We start from the raw sequence: 19902 nt of genomic DNA, 5'->3' as shown, positions 1-19902 counted from the left end.
AGCTTCGACAACCCGTGCATAAACTATTGCTGATTACTGCATGTTTTTAACTATGTAAGTATAATTAAATTGTACACAATTGCATGGATGCACCTCAAATGTTACCACTTACTTAGACCAACAGCAGTGGTTGCAGGTACCTTGCAGTGGTGGGCAACAAAAGTCACGTGCAAAGCACCATGTCCACTACTGGTGAGCATGGAGTTCATTGGATAACCCTTGGTGCAGTGGGGGGACTGAAGAAGATGTTTGAGGTACTATCCAATTGCCAGCGTAGATGGACCTTGGATCCTTGATGGATCCAGGTGCTGACTGGTCGACTCCCTGGTGCTGATATTATCACACAGTTGAGCTCTGGAACTTCCTCTTCTTTCTGTGGAGTACTATCCAATTGCCCCAACCTTGGATCTATCAGCACATCCAACTAAGTTACACCTGTTGTACAGTTGTCTTCCTGACAGACTTTTGCTCAGCTTGCAGAGTGATGCAACTGGCTATGTTAAACACATAGGGAGATTCAAATCCAAGGAGAAAGGGTTCTGAAGGAGATCCTTGAAGACTTCTAGCAACTTGAAACAAGTACTACCATAAACTGTGGGCCATATGCAATTCACTTTTTCTAATGAGTTTTCTCCTAGGAGATAATTTTTCAACTTCTTCTTAAAGTAACTTTTCAGCATTTTGTAATTTGAATAAGTACCAAAAAGTAAATTAAAAAGTACTATCAATTTTTTTGTACTATTTTCTTGCTTGCTGGTAGTTTAAAGGGCATTTTATGGCAAGTTGTAAAAATATCACCTAAGAGAAAACTCAGGTGAAGGAGGAGGTTTTGCTGCCACCATTGCCAAGCACTTTTCCCCACAGCTGACAGCCAAAGTAGCTAGTAAACAGAGTCATGGGGGACCACAAACTTCTGATATTTATATTTGCTTGATGGCAGTTGTGAAAGAAGAAGGAGGGGGGGGGGGGGGGGGGTAATCATGCTAGAAAAGTCCTGGAGGGCTGTTTTTTTATTTTCTTAGCAAATAAAATAAACAAACCAATCTGGCATAAACATATGTTTTTTTTTTGTTTTTTTTTTTAAAAAAGCACAACTCAACTGTGTGTTGTCAGTGAATACTTTCTTGACACAAAACTTAAATAATCCCTGATTTGAACTACAGTGTCCCCTTTTACTTACCTGGGGCTTCTTCCAGCCCCCATAGACTTATCCTTGATCCGCTGTTCAGCCTGGTAAAGTGTACAACTTAGCAAAGTCACACACTACTGCGCATGTGCTGGCCTAGCTGCGTACCTCCTTGATCACACTCCTGTGGTCAGGTTTTAACATTTTGCGCTTAAAAAGTACTCCCAGAAATGGGAGCACAATCAAGGAGGTGCGCAATTACGTGCAGCTTAGCTAAGTCGTGCACTTTACTGTGCCAAACAGCGGACCAAGGATGAGGATCGGGAGGACAGTGAGGGACATGTGGTCGAATGTTTGTACAACCACATTTCACCACATTCATGTACAACTTTTTGAATTGTTATTGTCAGTGAATCATAAATAGAGTCATTAAAATTGAAAATTAATACTGTGTAGACAAAATAATACCAATGGTTTAGTGCATAAGCCTCTTGTTTGTTTTTCACCTTATTTAGATAATAACTTATCAGTACATAGCAAGCAAAAAGTCAGTAATGCCACAGCTTATTCATAGCACTGTTTTAACTATGAGGTATTGAATAAGCGGTTCGGCATAGTCTATAGCGCTCTTGCCTTGTTGCGGTGGGTATGTGGTTTGAATCTGGGCCAGGAAACTGTCTTCATTGAGGATGTATGGGTTTCCTCCATGCACTTTCCTCACACATTCCAAGCACATATGGATACTGTAAGTGAAATAGCTTTCCCTAAATAGGCCATAAAGTGTACCTGAGATGGTACACGGTGCGTGATTTATACTTGCTTACCTTAGGCTTCCTCCAGTCCCATGTGGATCATGGGCTCCCTTCCCCATCCTCCACAGCTGATAAACTTTAATATTTTAGCCAGTCGCTGCCAGTCCAGACTCTTCCGTGCATGCACAGAATGCTACCGGCTACGGGAGCACAGCGGACCGTGCATGTGCAGAAGAGCCTTGATTGGACAAACTATTGGGGCTCTCTACGGGACAATGGAGCGGCCGGGGAGAACGGCGATGTCATGATATAGCAGCTAGTTATGATGTTGGGATAATACAGGAACATATTCTATCATTTTTCTATCTGCTGTGTATTATGTCAGCCAAGGCGGATTTGAAGGTATTGGCAGCTAGCTTAATGGACTGTGAATGTGATTGTGTGTCTGGGTCAATAGACCGACATTAGCATACAATTCCTCTGGACAGCCAGGTAATTAGGTTCCCTTTTGCCTGGCATCCTGCAAATGTGGGGCATTGCTTTGATCTTTTGTATTAATGTAGACGGCTGCCTAATGGTCAAAACAATATCCGACTGACCGGAACCGCGTTCTCCCGCAAACAACGGTTAGACCTTCAAGTTGGTAACGTTTTGATCCCCATTTTATTTTTATGCAAATATCCTTGTGTGTATCTTTGTAACTTTTATCCTTGCAACTTTTATTTTGTAACTTCTACTGTTTTTTGTAAATCTTTTGTATATATTGTTTTCTGCATTGTCCCACTGTAATGATCTGTGTCAGCACGCAGAGAAAATCTGATTATTGGTGATCTGCAGTATCACCAAGAATACAGATATATACCTGATTATTGATGATCTGCAGAATCACCGATAATACAGATATATTTCTATCCTCTGGACACCTATATAGTGTGAGTGTTTGGTGCAACAGTAATAACTTTTAAGTGAGGACCACCCGAGGAGCAGGTGGTCCTTGGCAGTATGAGAAATACCTCCCTTTGGAAGTGCAGAGATCTTGCAGCAGCCTGAGACATCCAAGGGGGCAGAGTCCCAGGCTGAGTAGCAAGAAGACCTGGTGACTAGTGACCCCTGGAAGATGGGCGTCACCAGCAGGTCTGGAGAATAACACAAATGATAATACAGTTCCCTAGTCTTGGATGCGAGGTCCGTGGTCTCAGCACCCTGGAACTAGTCTGGAGTATAACACAAATGATAATACAGTAATAATAACAGAAGTAATCTGGCTCCGTGTGAATTCCCAGGTCCTCCCGGTTCTAACACACTGTTGGATCTGACTAAGGTCTGAGTGCTTCCACATAAGTGTTCGCAATGGCAGACAACCAGCAATTGACAAGCAAGCTGTATATATAGTTGCAGGACTCTGCCGCCCCGCCCGAGCCACTCAGCCAATCAGAAGTCCAGCAGGAATCAGCTGATCGTCCTGATCAGGTGATCCATCTCCTGCTGGCATAAAGGTCCTGACTTCTGGCTCGCGCGCGTAGTTCTCCATCCAGGTGCACTAACAGACCCAGCTACACCAGACGCACGCTGCTGCATGCAAACCGCCACATTGGACGCGGAAACAGCCGCCTTGCTGCCAGTACACGCGGCGGCTTTTCCGCGCTTTCTCACACCCACTTTTTTTCCCTGGAATATTAAATCGTTATTTAATATGTTTGACTTCTGCTGTACTAAACTAACACTCATAGCCTAGAAGAGACTGAAGTGTAACTGTGTATAAGTCCATGCCTGATTTTACGTTTGAGCAACCCTACCATATGTAATTGCATTGTGTGTATGGGTACTGTTCCACTCGACAGCAGAGTGGCTAACAGTATCGTTTGGAACGACTGTTAGTGGTTTTGCTGCACCACAGTGTAACTTGCATTACAAGTCAGTGCCTGATTGTGCCATGTGACTGTACAACTGTACTGTGTGTGTGTGCATGGCGTTCCTGTATTCGGCCGAAAGAGCAAAGTTGACCCGAATACGAAAACGCAGATTGCGCACGGAGCACTCGACAGCCGAGTGGACGTGTCTAGCAACAGCTAGTGGTGGCAGTGAGAAGTGTTCTGAGGGGTCCCAGCCTCGTTTTAGCTTGACTAAGGCTCCCCTCTCGATCTGGTCAAACCCGCAGTCGGGAACCGTATACGCAGGCGTGCCGCGGGCCGGTTCCTGACATAATTGGCTGGCAGTGGTGGGAACGTTTAGTACATTAGTACGCAGTTTAGCTCACTATTCTGAGTACTAAAGGCTAGGAAGCTTGCTAGAAGCGACTAGGCTACAGAAGTCTACTCAGTGCAGAATCTATATACTTTTTTTCTCAAAGATACACACTTGGTATTTTGCTTCCCCTCCCCCGTTTTCTTTTTATTTTGCAACACGATGGCTCAGAAAGCATCCAGCTATGCAAGGCAGAGCAAAGAGATACTACTCAACCTGTGTGAGCACAAAGGCATCGAGACGGCGAGCGGCCAGAATAAGGAGCAGTTAGTTCGTGCCCTCGAGGAGTATGAGGCAGAGCAAGCCCGTGCTCCAACGCCAGCGGATGCAGCTCACGACACGCCAGAGGAGGAATCGCTCCTGCCGCAGGATGCGAGTGGAGAGGATGTCCTGGATGATTCACCGAACACGGAGATGACATCTCTGGAAGCTAATCTACAGCTACTGAACTCGGCTGATCCTGAACTGCGCCTAAAGCTGATCTTACTGCACCGAAAGGCAGAGAAGGAACAAGATGCACAGAGACTCCAGGCCGAGAGGGAAAGTGCTAAACGGCGACACCAGCTGGAGCTGTCTAAACTTCAGCAGCAAAACCAGGCTGCTGGACCCGCAGAACGCGAAGGTGAGCGAATACACATAATCTCCCTGGATAAGTTCCCCGCTATGGACAAAGAGTCTGACATAGACACTTTCCTACAGGGGTTTGAAAGGACTTGTCGTCAGTATGGGGTGCCCCATGAGCAGTGGGCAAGATACCTCACACCAGGGCTGAGAGGCAAGGCCCTGGAGGCGTGTGTGACTCTCCCCCAGGAGGAAGAAACAGACTTTGAGGCAATTAAGAAAGCCATCATTGCGCGATACCACCTCATGCCAGAGGTGTATCGCAAACATTTCAGGACAGTGCAGCGATGTCCTAAAGACAGCTACTTGGATCATGCTTGCAACCTGCGCACTGCCTTCCAGCAGTGGTTAGCAGGACTGTCAGTCAAAACCTTGGATGCCCTGCAGGAGCTGATGATAAAAGACCAGTTCCTACACACCTGTCCTGTTGAGGTCCAGCTGTTTGTGCTGTATCGAGAACCAAAGACAGTGGATGAGGCTGCGGAAATGGCCGATTCCTACACCGCCCATAGAGCACCCAAGTCCCGGAGGACTGCTACATCCAGCTGGAGGGGAGAACAGATTGCTAAACCTGTTTCACCCAGCACCCAGAGGAGGCAAGCAGCGCTGTCTCCTGGATTCAAGCAACCAACCACTGACACTCGGAAATTCTTTGTATGTGACAAAGTAGGTCATATCAGCACGACTTGCCCAGAGAGGAAGAGGGAGGCCCCAAAATCCAGTGAGGCCTCAAACCCCAGTGAAGTCCCAACTGCTTTGTGTGCTACCAGAAATGCCACTGGCTAAGCAGAGAATCTGCAGCTAGTCATGGTTGGGGGTACAGTTGCCACTGGGCTGAGAGACACTGGAGCAGAAGTGACTCTCATACATCTCCAGCTTGTGAACCCAGAGCAGTACATACCTGGGAAAATTATTGCTGTCAGAGGGGTTTGGGGTGTCAACCCAGCCATACCCACCGCCTTGGTCCACCTGGATTGGGGGCCGGCAGCGGAATGAAGGAAGTTGGGGTAACTGACAAAATCCCCACCAACTTTTGCTGGGTACTGACCTGGGTCGGTTAGTAGCCTGGTATGAGCCTAATCCAACCCCTGTGGAGCCAGCTTCCCCAGCAGAAGTTCAGGACTCTGGCAAGGTACTGTTTGATAACTCTGTGCAAGTGGGAGGTGCTGGTGGGCCTCCCGAGGCTACAGACTGTATACTAGGAGCCAGCCCTAGTGATTCTCCAGTGCCTAGGTCTGGAGTGGGACATGTTGATACAGAGAATGCAGAAACTGATTATGTGATTTATGACGCACGGACTATCGAGGCAATCGATGCAGGAACTGTTGATGCTACTTGTGAAGGGCTGAGTAGCACTGTGTATAATGCTGCAGATAATGTTGATGTGGAATGTGATGTCCTAAATGTCAATATGTGTAAGGCGGATAATGTTGATATCATATGTGTTGTGCTACATAATGATATAAAAGGTAGAAAACCGAGAGTCCAAGGTAACCACTGAAAAGGCAGGTGGGGAGACCAAGCCTGTCCCCACTTAGGATTAAGATGTCGCTCTCTGTGGATAGAGGAGAAAAAGAGGGTGTACCACCCTTCCACCAAGTGTGGATTATTGATGTGTAGAGCTGTACAGAGGCGCCAGTAGGATAAAAGTCACTAAAACGTTTAAAACGTTCGGGATGCGGTGGTGGACCAGCCAACCCAAAACAGACACAGGTACTGTCGATTCAAGTAATAAATAATTTATTTATATACTCCAAAGACAAATTGCAACTTGTCTTTGGAGTATATAAATAAATTATTTATTACTTGAATCGACAGTACCTGTGTCTGTTTTGGGTTGGCTGGTCCACCACCGCATCCCGAACGTTTTAAACGTTTTAGTGACTTTTATCCTACTGGCGCCTCTGTACAGCTCTACACACGCTACATAATGATGCTTGTCCTGTGGACACTCCGTCGGCTGCAGGAGTAACCAGCAGTGGTCGCTGGGCTGCAGCAGGTGGACTGCCCACCGAAGGGGCAGACGGCACCAGGCCAGATCTTTTCCCTTCAGATGTTGTTGAGATCAAATGTAGGAGCAATGATATGTGTGATGCAGACACTCCTTCTACTGCAGTGGTAACCAGCAGCGGTAGCGGGTCTACAGCAGAGGGACTGTCTACTGAAGGGACAAATGTTGCTGGGTCAGCAACATTCACTTCTGAACCTGACCCTGAGGGCCCAGGAACCTCTCCGTCTGCAGCCTTCCTGGCATGTGTGACAGTGTGACAGGCAGCACTGAGTTCTCTAGGGCTGTTCGATTTGACAGCAGCCTGGAAGAGCTCTGGGGTCTGGCCAGTAGGTCACCAGCTGGGGGGGGGGGCAGGATGAGAGGGTTCTGGGAAGTTAGTCCCTCGGAGCTGTCCGAGGTGGAGGAGGCAGACCGGCAGATAATCGTTCCCCAAAGGGACCGAGAGATAGCCCCTGCCACTATAGAGAAAGTGCGTGTAGCGACGGTTGGAGTCCTTCCCCAGCTGCAGCACTGTCTCTATGGTTACGAGCTCACGGTCGTCCCTGACCCTCATTCCCCTGGTTGGTTACGTCAGGTTGCCAGGGGCAACGACACATTGCAGCAACCTGACCTAGCTTTCCAGACGTGTAGCTTGGAGCTAACTGACAGGGGAGGAACCCTCCTGAGGATGCTAAGGGGTTACCCAACCAGGCCAGGCCGTCAGTGTAGGCTTTGGCAGGACGATTCGTTAGAATCATCTGCCAGCGACATCTGGAAGAGGGGACGTGTCATGATACAGCAGCTAGTTATGATGTTGGGATAATACAGGAACATATTCTATCATTTTTCTATCTGCTGTGTATTAGGTCAGCCAGTCTGGCTTTGAAGGTATTGGCAGCTAGCTTAATGGACTGTGAATGTGATTGTGTGTCTGGGTCAATAGACCGACATTAGCATACAATTCCTCTGGACAGCCAGGTAATTAGGTTCTCTTTTGTCTGGTATCCTGCAAATGTGGGGCATTGCTTTGATCTTTTATATTAATGTAGATGGCTGCCTGTTGGTCAAAACAATATCTGACTAAGTGAGTCTGCCAAGTTCAAAGTGGACAGGAATGTTTGACATTTACATATAACAGGCCTGCTGGAATGTTGAGGAAGCCTTAATCAATTGTCACCTGGCGTGGGGGAAGTCCTTTTTGATCTGAAAATTGAGACAGGAAAGCTTTGAAGTTGCATATCACAGGAAAGGATATGACGCACGTTATGTAGGAAATTGGATTATTCCTGGATATGGACATGTGAGTGGCCTCAGGCCATCCAGCAGACTATATAACCCCAGCCTGGTACAGTCAAAAATTGTAGTTCCAGGAGATAGCAACAATGCTAGAACTTTCCCGGCTACTGGCCGGAACCGCGTTCTCCCGCAAACAACGTTTAGACCTTCAAGTTGGTAACGTTTTGATCCCCATTTTATTTTTATGCAAATATCTTTGTGTGTTTCTTTGTAACTTTTATCCTTGCAACTTTTATTTTGTAACTTTTACTGTTTTTTGTAAATCTTTTGTATATATTGTTTACTGCATTGTTCCACTTTTTTTCCTGGAATATTAAATCGTTATTTAATAAGTTTGACTTCTGCTGTACTAGACTAACATTCATAGCCTAGAAGAGACTGAAGTGTAACTGTGTATAAGTCCATGCCTGATTTTACGTTTGAGCAACCCTACCGTATGAGATTGTAATTGCATTGTGTGTATGGGTACTGTTGCGCTCGACAGCAGAGTGGCTAACAGTATCGTTCGGAACGACTGTTAGTGGTTTTGCTGCACCACAGTGTAACTTGCATTACAAGTCAGTGCCTGATTGTGCCGTGTGACTGTACAACTGTACTGTGTGTGTGCGTGGCGTTCCCGTATTCGGCCGAAAGCGCAAAGCTGACCCGAATACGAAAATGCGGATTGCACGCGGAGCTCTCGACAACTGAGTGGACATGTCTAGCAACAGCTAGTGGTGGCAGTGAGAAGTGTTCTGAGGGGTCCCAGCCTTGTTTTAGCTTGACAAAGGCAGCTTCCCCTCTCGATCTGGTCAAACCCGCAGTCGGGAACCGTATACGCAGGCGTGCCGCGGGCCGGTTCCTGACAGGCGAAGGGGGCCCACTGTCCACATGGAGCTGGAGGAAGCCCCAGGTAAGGATAAATCAGGAACAGTGTACTGTCTCAGGTTGCCTTCAAGGACATATGAATATGCTAGGAATTAGACTGTGAGCCCCTTTGAGAGGCAGCTCGTGACATGACAAGTGACTACATAATGTGTAAAGCGCTGTGGAGGATGTCAGCACTACATACATACTAAATAAATTAAAAAACAATCATGCCTTTTGTCTTGTCTGTTTCTCACCTCATTCCTATAACAGTAATCAGTTCTTAGTAAAGCAAAAAAGTCACTCTAAATAGGTCACTTTGGCAAATTATTTATGAAACTTGTTTTATTAACTACGCATTATTATTCTTTTTATTTATATAGCACCAACATCTTCTGTAGCGCAGTACATAATACAAAACAGACAATAGTAGGGAGAATAGATCCATGAACAGGTTCAGCACACTGTGCAATCTGGGCATCAAGCATCACAAGTACAAATAGACAGTATACAACTGATATGTAGTCTAAAACATCAGCAATACTGGCACATGTTCATTTGATAAAATACGACATAAACAGGAAACAGTAGGGGAAGGTCTCTGCCCTTGCGCACCTACAATCTAGAGATATTGAATAAATATGATACTTTATAGATAAGGTGAGAAAAGGATAAGGAGAGATAACACATGTGAAAAGCTTAGTGCACCAGGGCTGACGTATTAATAAATGAGCACATTGACGTGTACCTGCTTGCTGCCTGTTTGCCAGTCCTCCTCTGGGTTTTCAGCATATTTGCTCCGTATTCCTGTGACAAGTGTGTGACTTCTTCACCTTCCTGTGATAAGTGAGGCCTGCTGCAGGAAGCTGAGATACAGTTTCTGCCTTTATGCTCAGGTGACACTCAGGCTGGTAGCTAAGCAGTTATGATGAAAGCTACCTCTGAACTAAAGGCAGCATTGTGCAGAATGTAAACAAAGGCTGATTATGGAGATCCTTCAATGCATTGACTCTGCTGTTTACAGACTCATGTTTCCTTGTACAGTCACGGTGCATTTTCAAGTTAATCCTATAGATAAATGCTTCTTAAAGGACAGGTCTGAGTAAAAAAAAAAAAACACGTGATCTACTTACCTGGGGCTTCCTCCAGCCCCTGGAAGCCAATCTGTCCAGGAGCTGCGGCCCTCTCTGTAGCAGATGCCGACTTTGCCAGATCAGCACTTTCTGTGCCTGCGCGAGTGCTCCAGGCCATACGAGTGTGACCGTGAGCGACAGGGCTGCACACTTGGCAGGCACAGAAGACGCCAACATGGCGAGGTCGACATTTGCAACGGAGGAGACCCCGGGACACCGGAGCTGTGGTGAGGGACAGTTTGGCTGCCAGTGGCTGGAGGAAGCCCCAGGTAAGTAGATCTCGTTTTATTTTATTTTTTAAACTCGGATGTGTCCTTTAAAGTGTTTCATTTTTTAGTGAATAATGGACTTCCAACCCAGCAAACAATAAATTTCAATAAAACTTTAGCAGAAATGCAATATAATACAATGGCAGCTTTCAGAGGAGGTAAATCGTACTTTGGAAACATGCCAATATTACTTCTGCACAAAAGCAAATATGGTAACTGAATGGGTAATAAAAAGTAGGAAAATACTATTTTATTGATTATGATCATTATGGTAGATAGCCCTTCCCCTTGCAACCTCCCTTGCAAAAATTCCCTGAAGGAAAATTCAGGACTCAAATGTAGTAATTATAAGCTGTTTGTTTTCTTTTTTCTTTTTTTTATGGTCTTTTGCTTTTATAATCTATGATTAGGAATTTTAACTCACAACTTTGAATACATTTTTGATAACACATGGGGAAAAAATATAGGAAAATTTAGTCTGAAAAAAAGAAGCTTAATATACTGTAATCTTGCCATGATTCTATATCATGACATATCAGGTGATCACCTCTTTTTTCTTTTGTATGCAGTTCAAATTATTTTCCTCCTTGTGGTGGTGGTGTGTGTGTGTGGGGGGGATGTAGGTGGCTCCCCCGGTGGTGGCAGTGCTTTGGGGGATGCCTGTACCACCGTCCCATCATCTTGCATACTCTTGCAGCAGGTTGCAATTTGCTGCAAGGTAGGTCCTTTGGGGGGGGGGCTACATACACGGTCCGCCTTAGGGCGGTGGCCAAGGGGATGGGTTGTCTGCAATTCTCTGCCTCTCTCCCTGGGGTGCGATCACCGTCCTCTTGAGTTGTGTTAGTTCTTGGGGTGCTGTCAGCGCTGTTCCCCATTTTTGAGGGGCATGGGAGGCCTACATGCTGCGCCCCTGTTGAGATGCAAAGCATTTTCCATGGGCCAACTCCTGAAGGACATAGGCCTCAATTCACTAAGAGCATGCTGGAGATAATAAGGCAAGAGAAACTTACCACCAAACAGTGAGAGAGTTATCTTATCTCTTCATTCCTTAAAGGGAACTTGAACTGAGTAAAATTATTTAAAATAAACACGTGATATAGTTGCAAATGCATATTGCACACTTACCTCACCATCCGTTTCTCTCAGAAGCTCACCATTTTCTTCTTATAGTGATCCCTTCCAGTTCTGACAATATTTTGTCAGAACTGAAATACACCACTTGCTGTCAGTTATATATCAGCTACTGTCAGTTACAACTGAATGTGCAAGGTAACGTCCATCTTTCCTTATGGTTCAAGTGGGTGATATTACAGTTTAACAGTGTGCTGACCAGGAAGCTGTTATAGGGTAATGGCCATTTTCAATATGGAGGACGGAGAATTCCATTAATCACAGTGGACAAACAGGACGCAGGAGAGGAGAAAGAGATTGATGAGGGAACTACACGGGAGGCAGGTATGACGTGTGTATGTATATTTTAACTTTTAATTTTCAGTTCAGGTTCTCTTTAAGTCCCCTTCTCTGTAGTTAAGTTACCTCCTCTGCAGTTAAGTTACCTCTGTAGTTATTTTCACATGCAGTTAATTAACAGCCTGTCTTTAACTTTAGAAGGAGTTTAGAAGGAGTTCTGGAGTTATTTTAAGGATTGAAGAGTTAACTTAAAATCAGAAGCGTTAACTTTAGGTTTGCCTGAGGTAAAATGTTTCCTTAAGGCTACTTTCCCACCAAGACGTTGCGTTTTAGGGGACGTTATGGTCGCATAACGTGCCCCTAACACAACGCATGGTGGTGTTGAAGTTGGACGTCAGATTGAGCTGCGTTATGCACAGGGCCGAGCCTGGGCGGGTGCTGCGGGTGCAAGGCACCCAGGCGCCTGCCTCTGAGAGGCGCCGCCCGGCCCCGCTCTCCCCCTGTGGCCGCCGCCGCCGCCGCTTCAAGCTCCCTCCCTCTAGCCGCCGCGTCAGACCTCGATCAGGCGGGCGGGCGCTAGGACCTAGCACGCCGCACTGATATGCGGAAGTGACATCACTTCCGCATATAGAGCGGGTGCGTCCGGCGCCCTTTTCCTGGTCGGGTCGCCCGCTGATTGAGGTCTGACTAAGGGCTGCTGAAAGGTGAGGGGGGAGCGGAGGAGGGAGCGGCGGCGGCGGGGCGCGCTCATGTCACTCACTAGCTATCCTGGGCACAGATACCACCTGGCTACCTATCCTGGGCGCACATACTCCCTGGCTACCTATCCTGGGCACAGATACCACCTGGCTACCTATCCTGGGCGCACATACCCCCTGGCTACCTATCCTGGGCACAGATACCACCTGGCTACCTATCCTGGGCACAGATACCACCTGGCTACCTATCCTGGGCACAGATACCACCTGGCTACCTATCCTGGGCACAGATACCACCTGGCTACCTATCCTGGGCACAGATACCACCTGGCTACCTATCCTAGGCGCAGATACCACCTGGCTACCTATCCTGGGCGCAGATACCACCTGGCTACCTATCCTGGGCGCAGATACCACCTGGCTACCTATCCTGGGCGCACATACCCCCTGGCTACCTATCCTGGGCGCACATACCCCCTGGCTACCTATCCTGGGCGCACATACCCCCTGGCTACCTATCCTGGGCGCACATACCCCCTGGCTACCTATCCTGGGCGCACATACCCCCTGGCTACCTATCCTGGGCGCACATACCCCCAGGCTACCTATCCTGGGCACAGATACCCCCTGGCTACCTATCCTGGGCGCACATACCCCCTGGCTACCTATCCTGGGCACAGATACCACCTGGCTACCTATCCTGGGCACAGATACCACCTGGCTACCTATCCTAGGCGCACATACCCCCTGGCTACCTATCCTGGGCGCAGATACCACCTGGCTACCTATCCTGGGCGCAGATACCACCTGGCTACCTATCCTGGGCGCACATACCCCCTGGCTACCTATCCTGGGCGCACATACCCCCTGGCTACCTATCCTGGGCACAGATACCACCTGGCTACCTATCCTGGGCGCACATACCCCCTGGCTACCTATCCTGGGCGCACATACCCCCTGGCTACCTATCCTGGGCGCACATACCCCCTGGCTACCTATCCTGGGCGCACATACCCTCTGGCTACCTATCCTGGGCGCACATACCCCCTGGCTACCTATCCTGGGCGCACATACCCCCTGGCTACCTATCCTGGGCACATATACCCCCTGGCTACCTATCCTGGGCGCGTATACCCCCGGCTACCTATCCTGGGCGCATATACCGCCTGGCTACCTATCCTGGGCGCATATACCCCCTGGCTACCTATCCTGGGGACATATATCCCTGGCTATATATTCTGGGGACACTGTCTGTTTGTCATTATGTGCATTTACTGGTGAAAATCTCTCTTATGTGCATTTGCTGGTGAAAAGCTGTCTTCTTATGTGCATTTGCTGGTGAAAAGCTGTCTTCTTATGTGCATTTGCTGGTGAAAAGCTGTCTTCTTATGTGCATTTGCTGGTGAAAAGCTGTCTTCTTATGTGCATTTGCTGGTGAAAAGCTGTCTTCTTATGTGCATTTGCTGGTGAAAAGCTGTCTTATTATGTGCATTTGCTGGTGAAAAGCGGTCTCTTGTTATGTGCATTTGCTGGTGAAAAGCGGTCTCTTGTTATGTGCATTTGCTGGTGAAAAGCGGTCTCTTGTTATGTGCATTTGCTGGTGAAAAGCGGTCTCTTGTTATGTGCATTTGCTGGTGAAAAGCGGTCTCTTGTTATGTGCATTTGCTGGTGAAAAGCGGTCTCTTGTTATGTGCATTTGCTGGTGAAAAGCGGTCTCTTATGTGCATTTACATGGGGAAAAGCTGTCTCTTATGTGCATTTACATGGGGAAAAGCTGTCTCTTATGTGCATTTACATGGGGAAAAGCTGTCTCTTGTTATGTGCATTTACATGGGGAAAAGCTGTCTCTTATGTGCATTTAGTGGGGAAATTTTGTCAGTAAAAAATCTTTTGTCAGTAAATTTTTAGGTATTTGTCAGTAAAAAAATAACGTGAAAGGTTGGCAACACTGGCAGGCTGCGCGGCGCAACGGGAAAGATACAGGCAGCCCACCTCACGCTTGGGCTTGGCGGGGGGAGGAGCCTACGACAGCGAGAGTAGGGTGGCCGCAGGCAGCCATAAATACGCAGTGTGTGACTGCGTCGCACTCGCAGAGCCTCTCAGCCAGAGACTAGCAGACTCGCAGGAAGCCAAAGCCAGCCAGGAGCAAGCCCATGGAAGAGGGGTAGGAATGGGGTATCACATGCATGCGGAAAGAGGTGGAAGGTGTGGGTGTGATTAGGCAGGACACTGGTGTGGTTATGTGGTTGGGCGCGGTAAATTTAACCACTCCCATAGGCGCCAGAGAAAATCTTGCACCCAGGTGCCAGGCACCCCAGGCTCGCCCCTGGTTATGCAGCTCTCAAAGCAGCCGCTCCAGGTTAGTGATAGGAAGTCCGGATCTTTTTAAGGATTCGGATCATTTGAATCGGATCATTGAAAAGATCCGGATCTTTGAACCGAATCATTTGAATAATTTTACTAGGGAAGCAGACTGGGTGAAATGACTAGCAGGACAGGACTTTCCCTGCACTGTACATTCTGTATGTTCCTGTTTCTTCCAGACAGACATCCACTATGAACCAAATCTTTCATTGTGATGATCCGGATGATTTGACTCACAAAAAAGATCCGGATCAAATGAACAATTCGTTCATGATCCGGACAACACTACAGTTCCACCACGAGTCACCACAGTGCAGTGAATATTAATTAGCCATGTGGCTGGCCGCGGAGGAGGAGGGGAGACCTCCTCCTCCAACAATACTGAGCATGTGCAAACAGTCTAAAGTGGCTTAGCCCAGTATAACGTACAGCATGCAGCACTTTGTTTAAACGTGCTGCGTTACAATGTAACGCAACGTGTGCACTGTGAACAGCACATTGATTTTACAGTGCTGTGAGTTAGGCTGCGTTACTGGCTGCTGTAACGTGGGACTTTAACGTCCCACTGTGAAACCAGTCTACTACATGCCTCATCACTATGGTGATAACTATAGAAACGTTATTAAAGACAGGAGATAAGCTTAGTGAATTGAGGCCATTGCGGTGTGTTTGTTTAGAACCTGCACATTCTGGCAAATTTATGCAATATGCATTTGTTGTGCCATTTTAATTAGTCAATAGACAATTGGCAACCATTATATATTTCAGGTAATACTTGGTCTGAGCACACACCTGTTTTTTTTACTTTTGTATGTAGTTCATGACATGTTTGCGGATCATTTGGGCATCATTGGGGCACTAAGTGGCCGTGTGTAGGCAGCACCGCCCATTTATCTAATAGCGCCACGCGCTGCCTGCACATGCCAATAATACTGACAGTATGTGAATCAGGCCCATTGTCTAGGGTTGTAAAGAGAGTATCAAGCTAATGCTTTGTTTAAAAGAAAGATTAGCATTCATTGCTTGCCTGGTAAATCTATATTATATCTGTAATTCAATGTATTTCTTTATTTCCATTTACCTTCAAATGACTAATATGGTTCTGCAAGAAAATATCATAGATGTGTGTCACAATTAACCTATGCAAACCATACAGTTTAACGGAGCTGCCAGCATACAATAATCAAATAAATGATGTGCTTTATAAACAGCCAGGGGAAAGTCTGAACAGTTTGTTGTAAATGCCAAAGCGTGTGGAGGAGCCCAGAGCTATATCTCTGCTTAAAGGATACCACAACTGAAATGTGACATAATGAGATAGACATGTGTATGTACAGTGCCTAGCACACAGATAACTATGCTGTGTTCCTTTTTTTCTTTCTCTGCCTGAAAGAGTTAAATATCAGGTATGTAAGTGGCTGACTCAGTCCTGACTCAGACAGGAAGTGACTACAGTGTGACCCTCACTGATAAGAAATTCCAACTATAAAACACTTTCCTAGCAGAAAATGGCTTCTGAGAGCAAGAAAGAGGTAAAAAAGCGGAATTTCTTATCAGTGAGGGTCACACTGTAGTCACTTCCTGTCTGAGTCAGGACTTAGTCAGCCACTTACATACCTGATATTTAACGCTTTCAGGCAGAGAAAGAAAAAAAGGAACACAGCATAGTTATCTGTGTGCTAGGCACTGTACATACACATGTCTATCTCATTATGTCACATTTCAGTTGTGGTATCCTTTAAAGAGAATCTCCATGTTAAAGTACCGAAAAGTGGCACAAATGAGAGGTTAGCTGAGCATACAAACTTCATTCCATATTCCCTTATGCCTCCGGATGACCTTTACATCAGGAGCAGCAGTCAACTCACATATCCTACTAATAGTGCCAACTGCAGAAATACACCTGTGCCTTCATCCCAGTTCTGTGTGAACTTGGCATGTAAACCTGCATCAAAATGTATCCCCCACTACCACTAATGCCCCCATAAGCTACTTTGATTTAAATTCCCTATCCTACCTTAAAGTGAAAGTAAACTGATGAGATAAACAATTATATTTATCCTCCTACTCCTAAAAATGAAATTTTTTTTAGGTATCCCAGGGCTTTCTTTTATATTTAAATGTTTACGAAGTAGGTTGAATGTTTCACTGTCTCTAATCATTGGCAGCCTATTAAGTGGCCCAGAGTTAGAAAAAGGTCAACAGTTCATGTATATTATCTCTTCCTGCCCTCAGAAGTTGTTTCTACCAGGAATACTTTTATGGCTGTAATTAGCTTATCACTGATGTATACTATATTCCCGACAAGACAGAAACTGTCAATTCCATGCCTACAAATTAAAGGTGGTCTTACACTTATAGATTTACATCAGATTCGACCATCAGATAGATTTCTGACAGATGGCTGTCAATCGAACCTGACAGGAATCTATCTGATGTGTGCCACACACTAGGAACAGATTTCCAGTAGATTTCAGAATGAAATCTTTTAGAAATCTATTGAAAATCTATCTAAATGCATTATTGGACCATTAGATCCAATGCAACTCTATGGGCCATCGATCTGCTGCCAGCAGCAGATCTACCTAGATCTTCCATCCTGTAAGATAGATCAAATCGATCAAAATCGGCCGCAAATCGATCGATCGATCGATCAGCCAATTGATTTCCAATCGATTGATTAAATCGATCAATCGAAGTCTGATATTGACCAGTGTATGGGCCCCTTAACTCTTTCAGGTAGCAAAATAAAACAGCCTGGTTATTAATATGTTTTGTACTCTCATGTCACATATCGCTTCGGGTACACTTTAATATGTACCTTACCGGTCAGGAGCATGATCCTTAAAGCAAACTTGACTTGAGGAAAAGCTACCTAAGGTAAGCACAGAGCTTTGTTCATCAGGTATATCGGTGCGCACTAGCACCCTATGCTGTAATATATAGAATGCACTACAGTACTTACACTACATAATATAGACATATGGCAATGGTAGGGATTAGATTGTGAGCTCATTTGAGGGACAGTTAGTGAAAAGACAATATATATATATATACACTGTACAGCGCTGCGTAATATGTCGGCGCTATATAAATACTAAATAATAATAATAATAATAATGCAGTTACTTCTAACAGACTGGGTGCACTCCCTGCTATAACAGCTATTCAATCAGTTCAATTTCAGTTTAAGCGACACTCAATTTCACTATAGGTGATAGTTGCTTGACAAGGTAGCCTCCACCACACCCAATTAAACGTCACTCACCAGATGATTAGACCACCAAGGTCTAGCAACGCTTTGGGGATAAAACCAGGTCACCTCTGGCCATATACGACAAATCCAGGCTTAGTCCAATCCAGGCTTCTTTACAATTATTGTAGCAGTGATCACTCCAGATCCTCTTCAATGCCAACGCGCTCACATCACCAGAATCGAACTGTGCCTGTGCAGTAGTACTGTTTGCACGACCACGCATGCAAAGCAGATGAACCTTCAGAGGCTGGCAGTGGGACCAAGGAGAAGACCAGAGCTTGACATGGGACAACAAATGACTTCTACAGGCTGAAAAAAGCCCCAGGTAAGTAAAGCTACATTTATTTTGTTCACCTCAGAAATCCTTTAAAGGACTTACGAGGCCAAATATCGAAATTTTGGTCATTACCTGTTTGATATTAGAATCCATAGGTGATTTCCTCTGCTCCCTCTGTCCCATTCCGCCTCCAATGCATTTTTTACATAGCCCCCAGGCTGCGACCCGACCCCACAGCACAGGTCGTCTCGTATGCCACAATCAAGATGGCCGCCGCCAAGATCCGCGCCTGCGCAGTACGCATGGCGGAGAGTGCGGCTGCGCAGCTCTCCGCCCTCGCCCAGCCGCGTACTCGATGTCAGCGTCCTCCTAGCGTGGCAGCGGGCGCGCTCATGGCGAGGGCGGAGAGCTGCGCAGCCGCACTCTCCGCCATGCGTACTGCGCAGGCGCGGATCTTGGCGGCGGCCATCTTGATTGTGGCATACGAGACGACTCGTGCTGTGGGGTCGGGTCGCAGCCTGGGGGCTATGTAAAAAATGCATTGGAGGCGGAATGGGACAGAGGGAGCAGAGGAAATCACCTATGGATTCTAATATCAAACAGGTAATGACCAAATTTTCGATATTTGGCCTCGTAAGTCCTTTAAGCAGAATGAATGGGACGAGTAAGAGGAGAGAATGGCAGGGTGATATGGGGGAAGTGGGAACATTGCAGCAAGAAGACTGGCCCTTCTAGTTAGTGTTGGGCGAACATCTAGATGTTCGGGTTCGGGCCGAACAGGCCGAACATGGCCGCGATGTTCGGGTGTTCGACCCGAACTCCGAACATAATGGAAGTCAATGGGGACCCGAACTTTTGTGGTTTGTAAAGCCTCCTTACATGCTACATACCCCAAATTTACAGGGTATGTGCACCTTGGGAGTGGGTACAAGAGGAAAAAAAAATTTAGCAAAAAGAGCTTATAGTTTTTGAGAAAATCGATTTTAAAGTTTCAAAGGGAAAACTGTCTTTTAAATGCGGGAAATGTCTGTTTTCTTTGCACAGGTAACATGCTTTTTGTCGGCATGCAGTCATAAATGTAATACATATAAGAGGTTCCAGGAAAAGGGACCGGTAATGCTAACCCAGCAGCAGCACACGTGATGGAACAGGAGGAGGGTGGCGCAGGAGGAGAAGGCCACGCTTTGAGACACAACAACCCAGGCCTTGCATGAGGACAAGAAGCGTGCGGATAGCATGCTTTGTACCACCATGCAGTCATAAATGTAATAAAGATAAGTGGTTCAATAAACAGGGACCACGCGGCAACGCTAACCCAGCAGCAGCACACGTGATGGAACAGGAGGAGGCGCAGGAGGAGAAGGCCACGCTTTGTGAGACACAACAACCCAGGCCTTGCATGAGGACAAAAAGCGTGCGGATAGCATGCTTTGTACCGCCATGTAGTCATAAATGTAATAAAGATAAGAGGTTCAATAAACAGGGACCACGCGGCAACGCTAACCCAGCAGCAGCAGCAGCAGCAGCACACGTGATGGAACAGGAGGAGGCGCAGGAGGAGAAGGCCACGCTTTGTGAGACACAACAACCCAGGCCTTGCATGAGGACAAAAAGCGTGCG

General features: G+C 46.5%; 1 protein-coding gene across 1 annotated transcript in view; it reads right to left on the bottom strand.

Moving 5' to 3' along the window:
* Positions 1 to 9703, bottom strand: part of LOC137521038 (uncharacterized) — a 131586-nt gene extending 121883 nt beyond the window's left edge. The window contains exon 1 of the mRNA XM_068239766.1: positions 9624 to 9703. Coding sequence (XP_068095867.1) covers positions 9624 to 9667 — 44 coding nt within the window. The 5' untranslated portion in view covers positions 9668 to 9703. The remainder of the gene's footprint in view (positions 1 to 9623) is intronic.
* Between the last annotated feature and the right edge of the window lie 10199 nt (positions 9704 to 19902).

Source organism: Hyperolius riggenbachi, chromosome 6, assembly GCF_040937935.1.
Source record: "Hyperolius riggenbachi isolate aHypRig1 chromosome 6, aHypRig1.pri, whole genome shotgun sequence".
NCBI classification, from domain to species: Eukaryota; Metazoa; Chordata; class Amphibia; order Anura; family Hyperoliidae; genus Hyperolius; species Hyperolius riggenbachi.
Note: the sequence above shows the minus strand (reverse complement) of the source record. Positions and strands in the feature narration are given on the sequence as shown.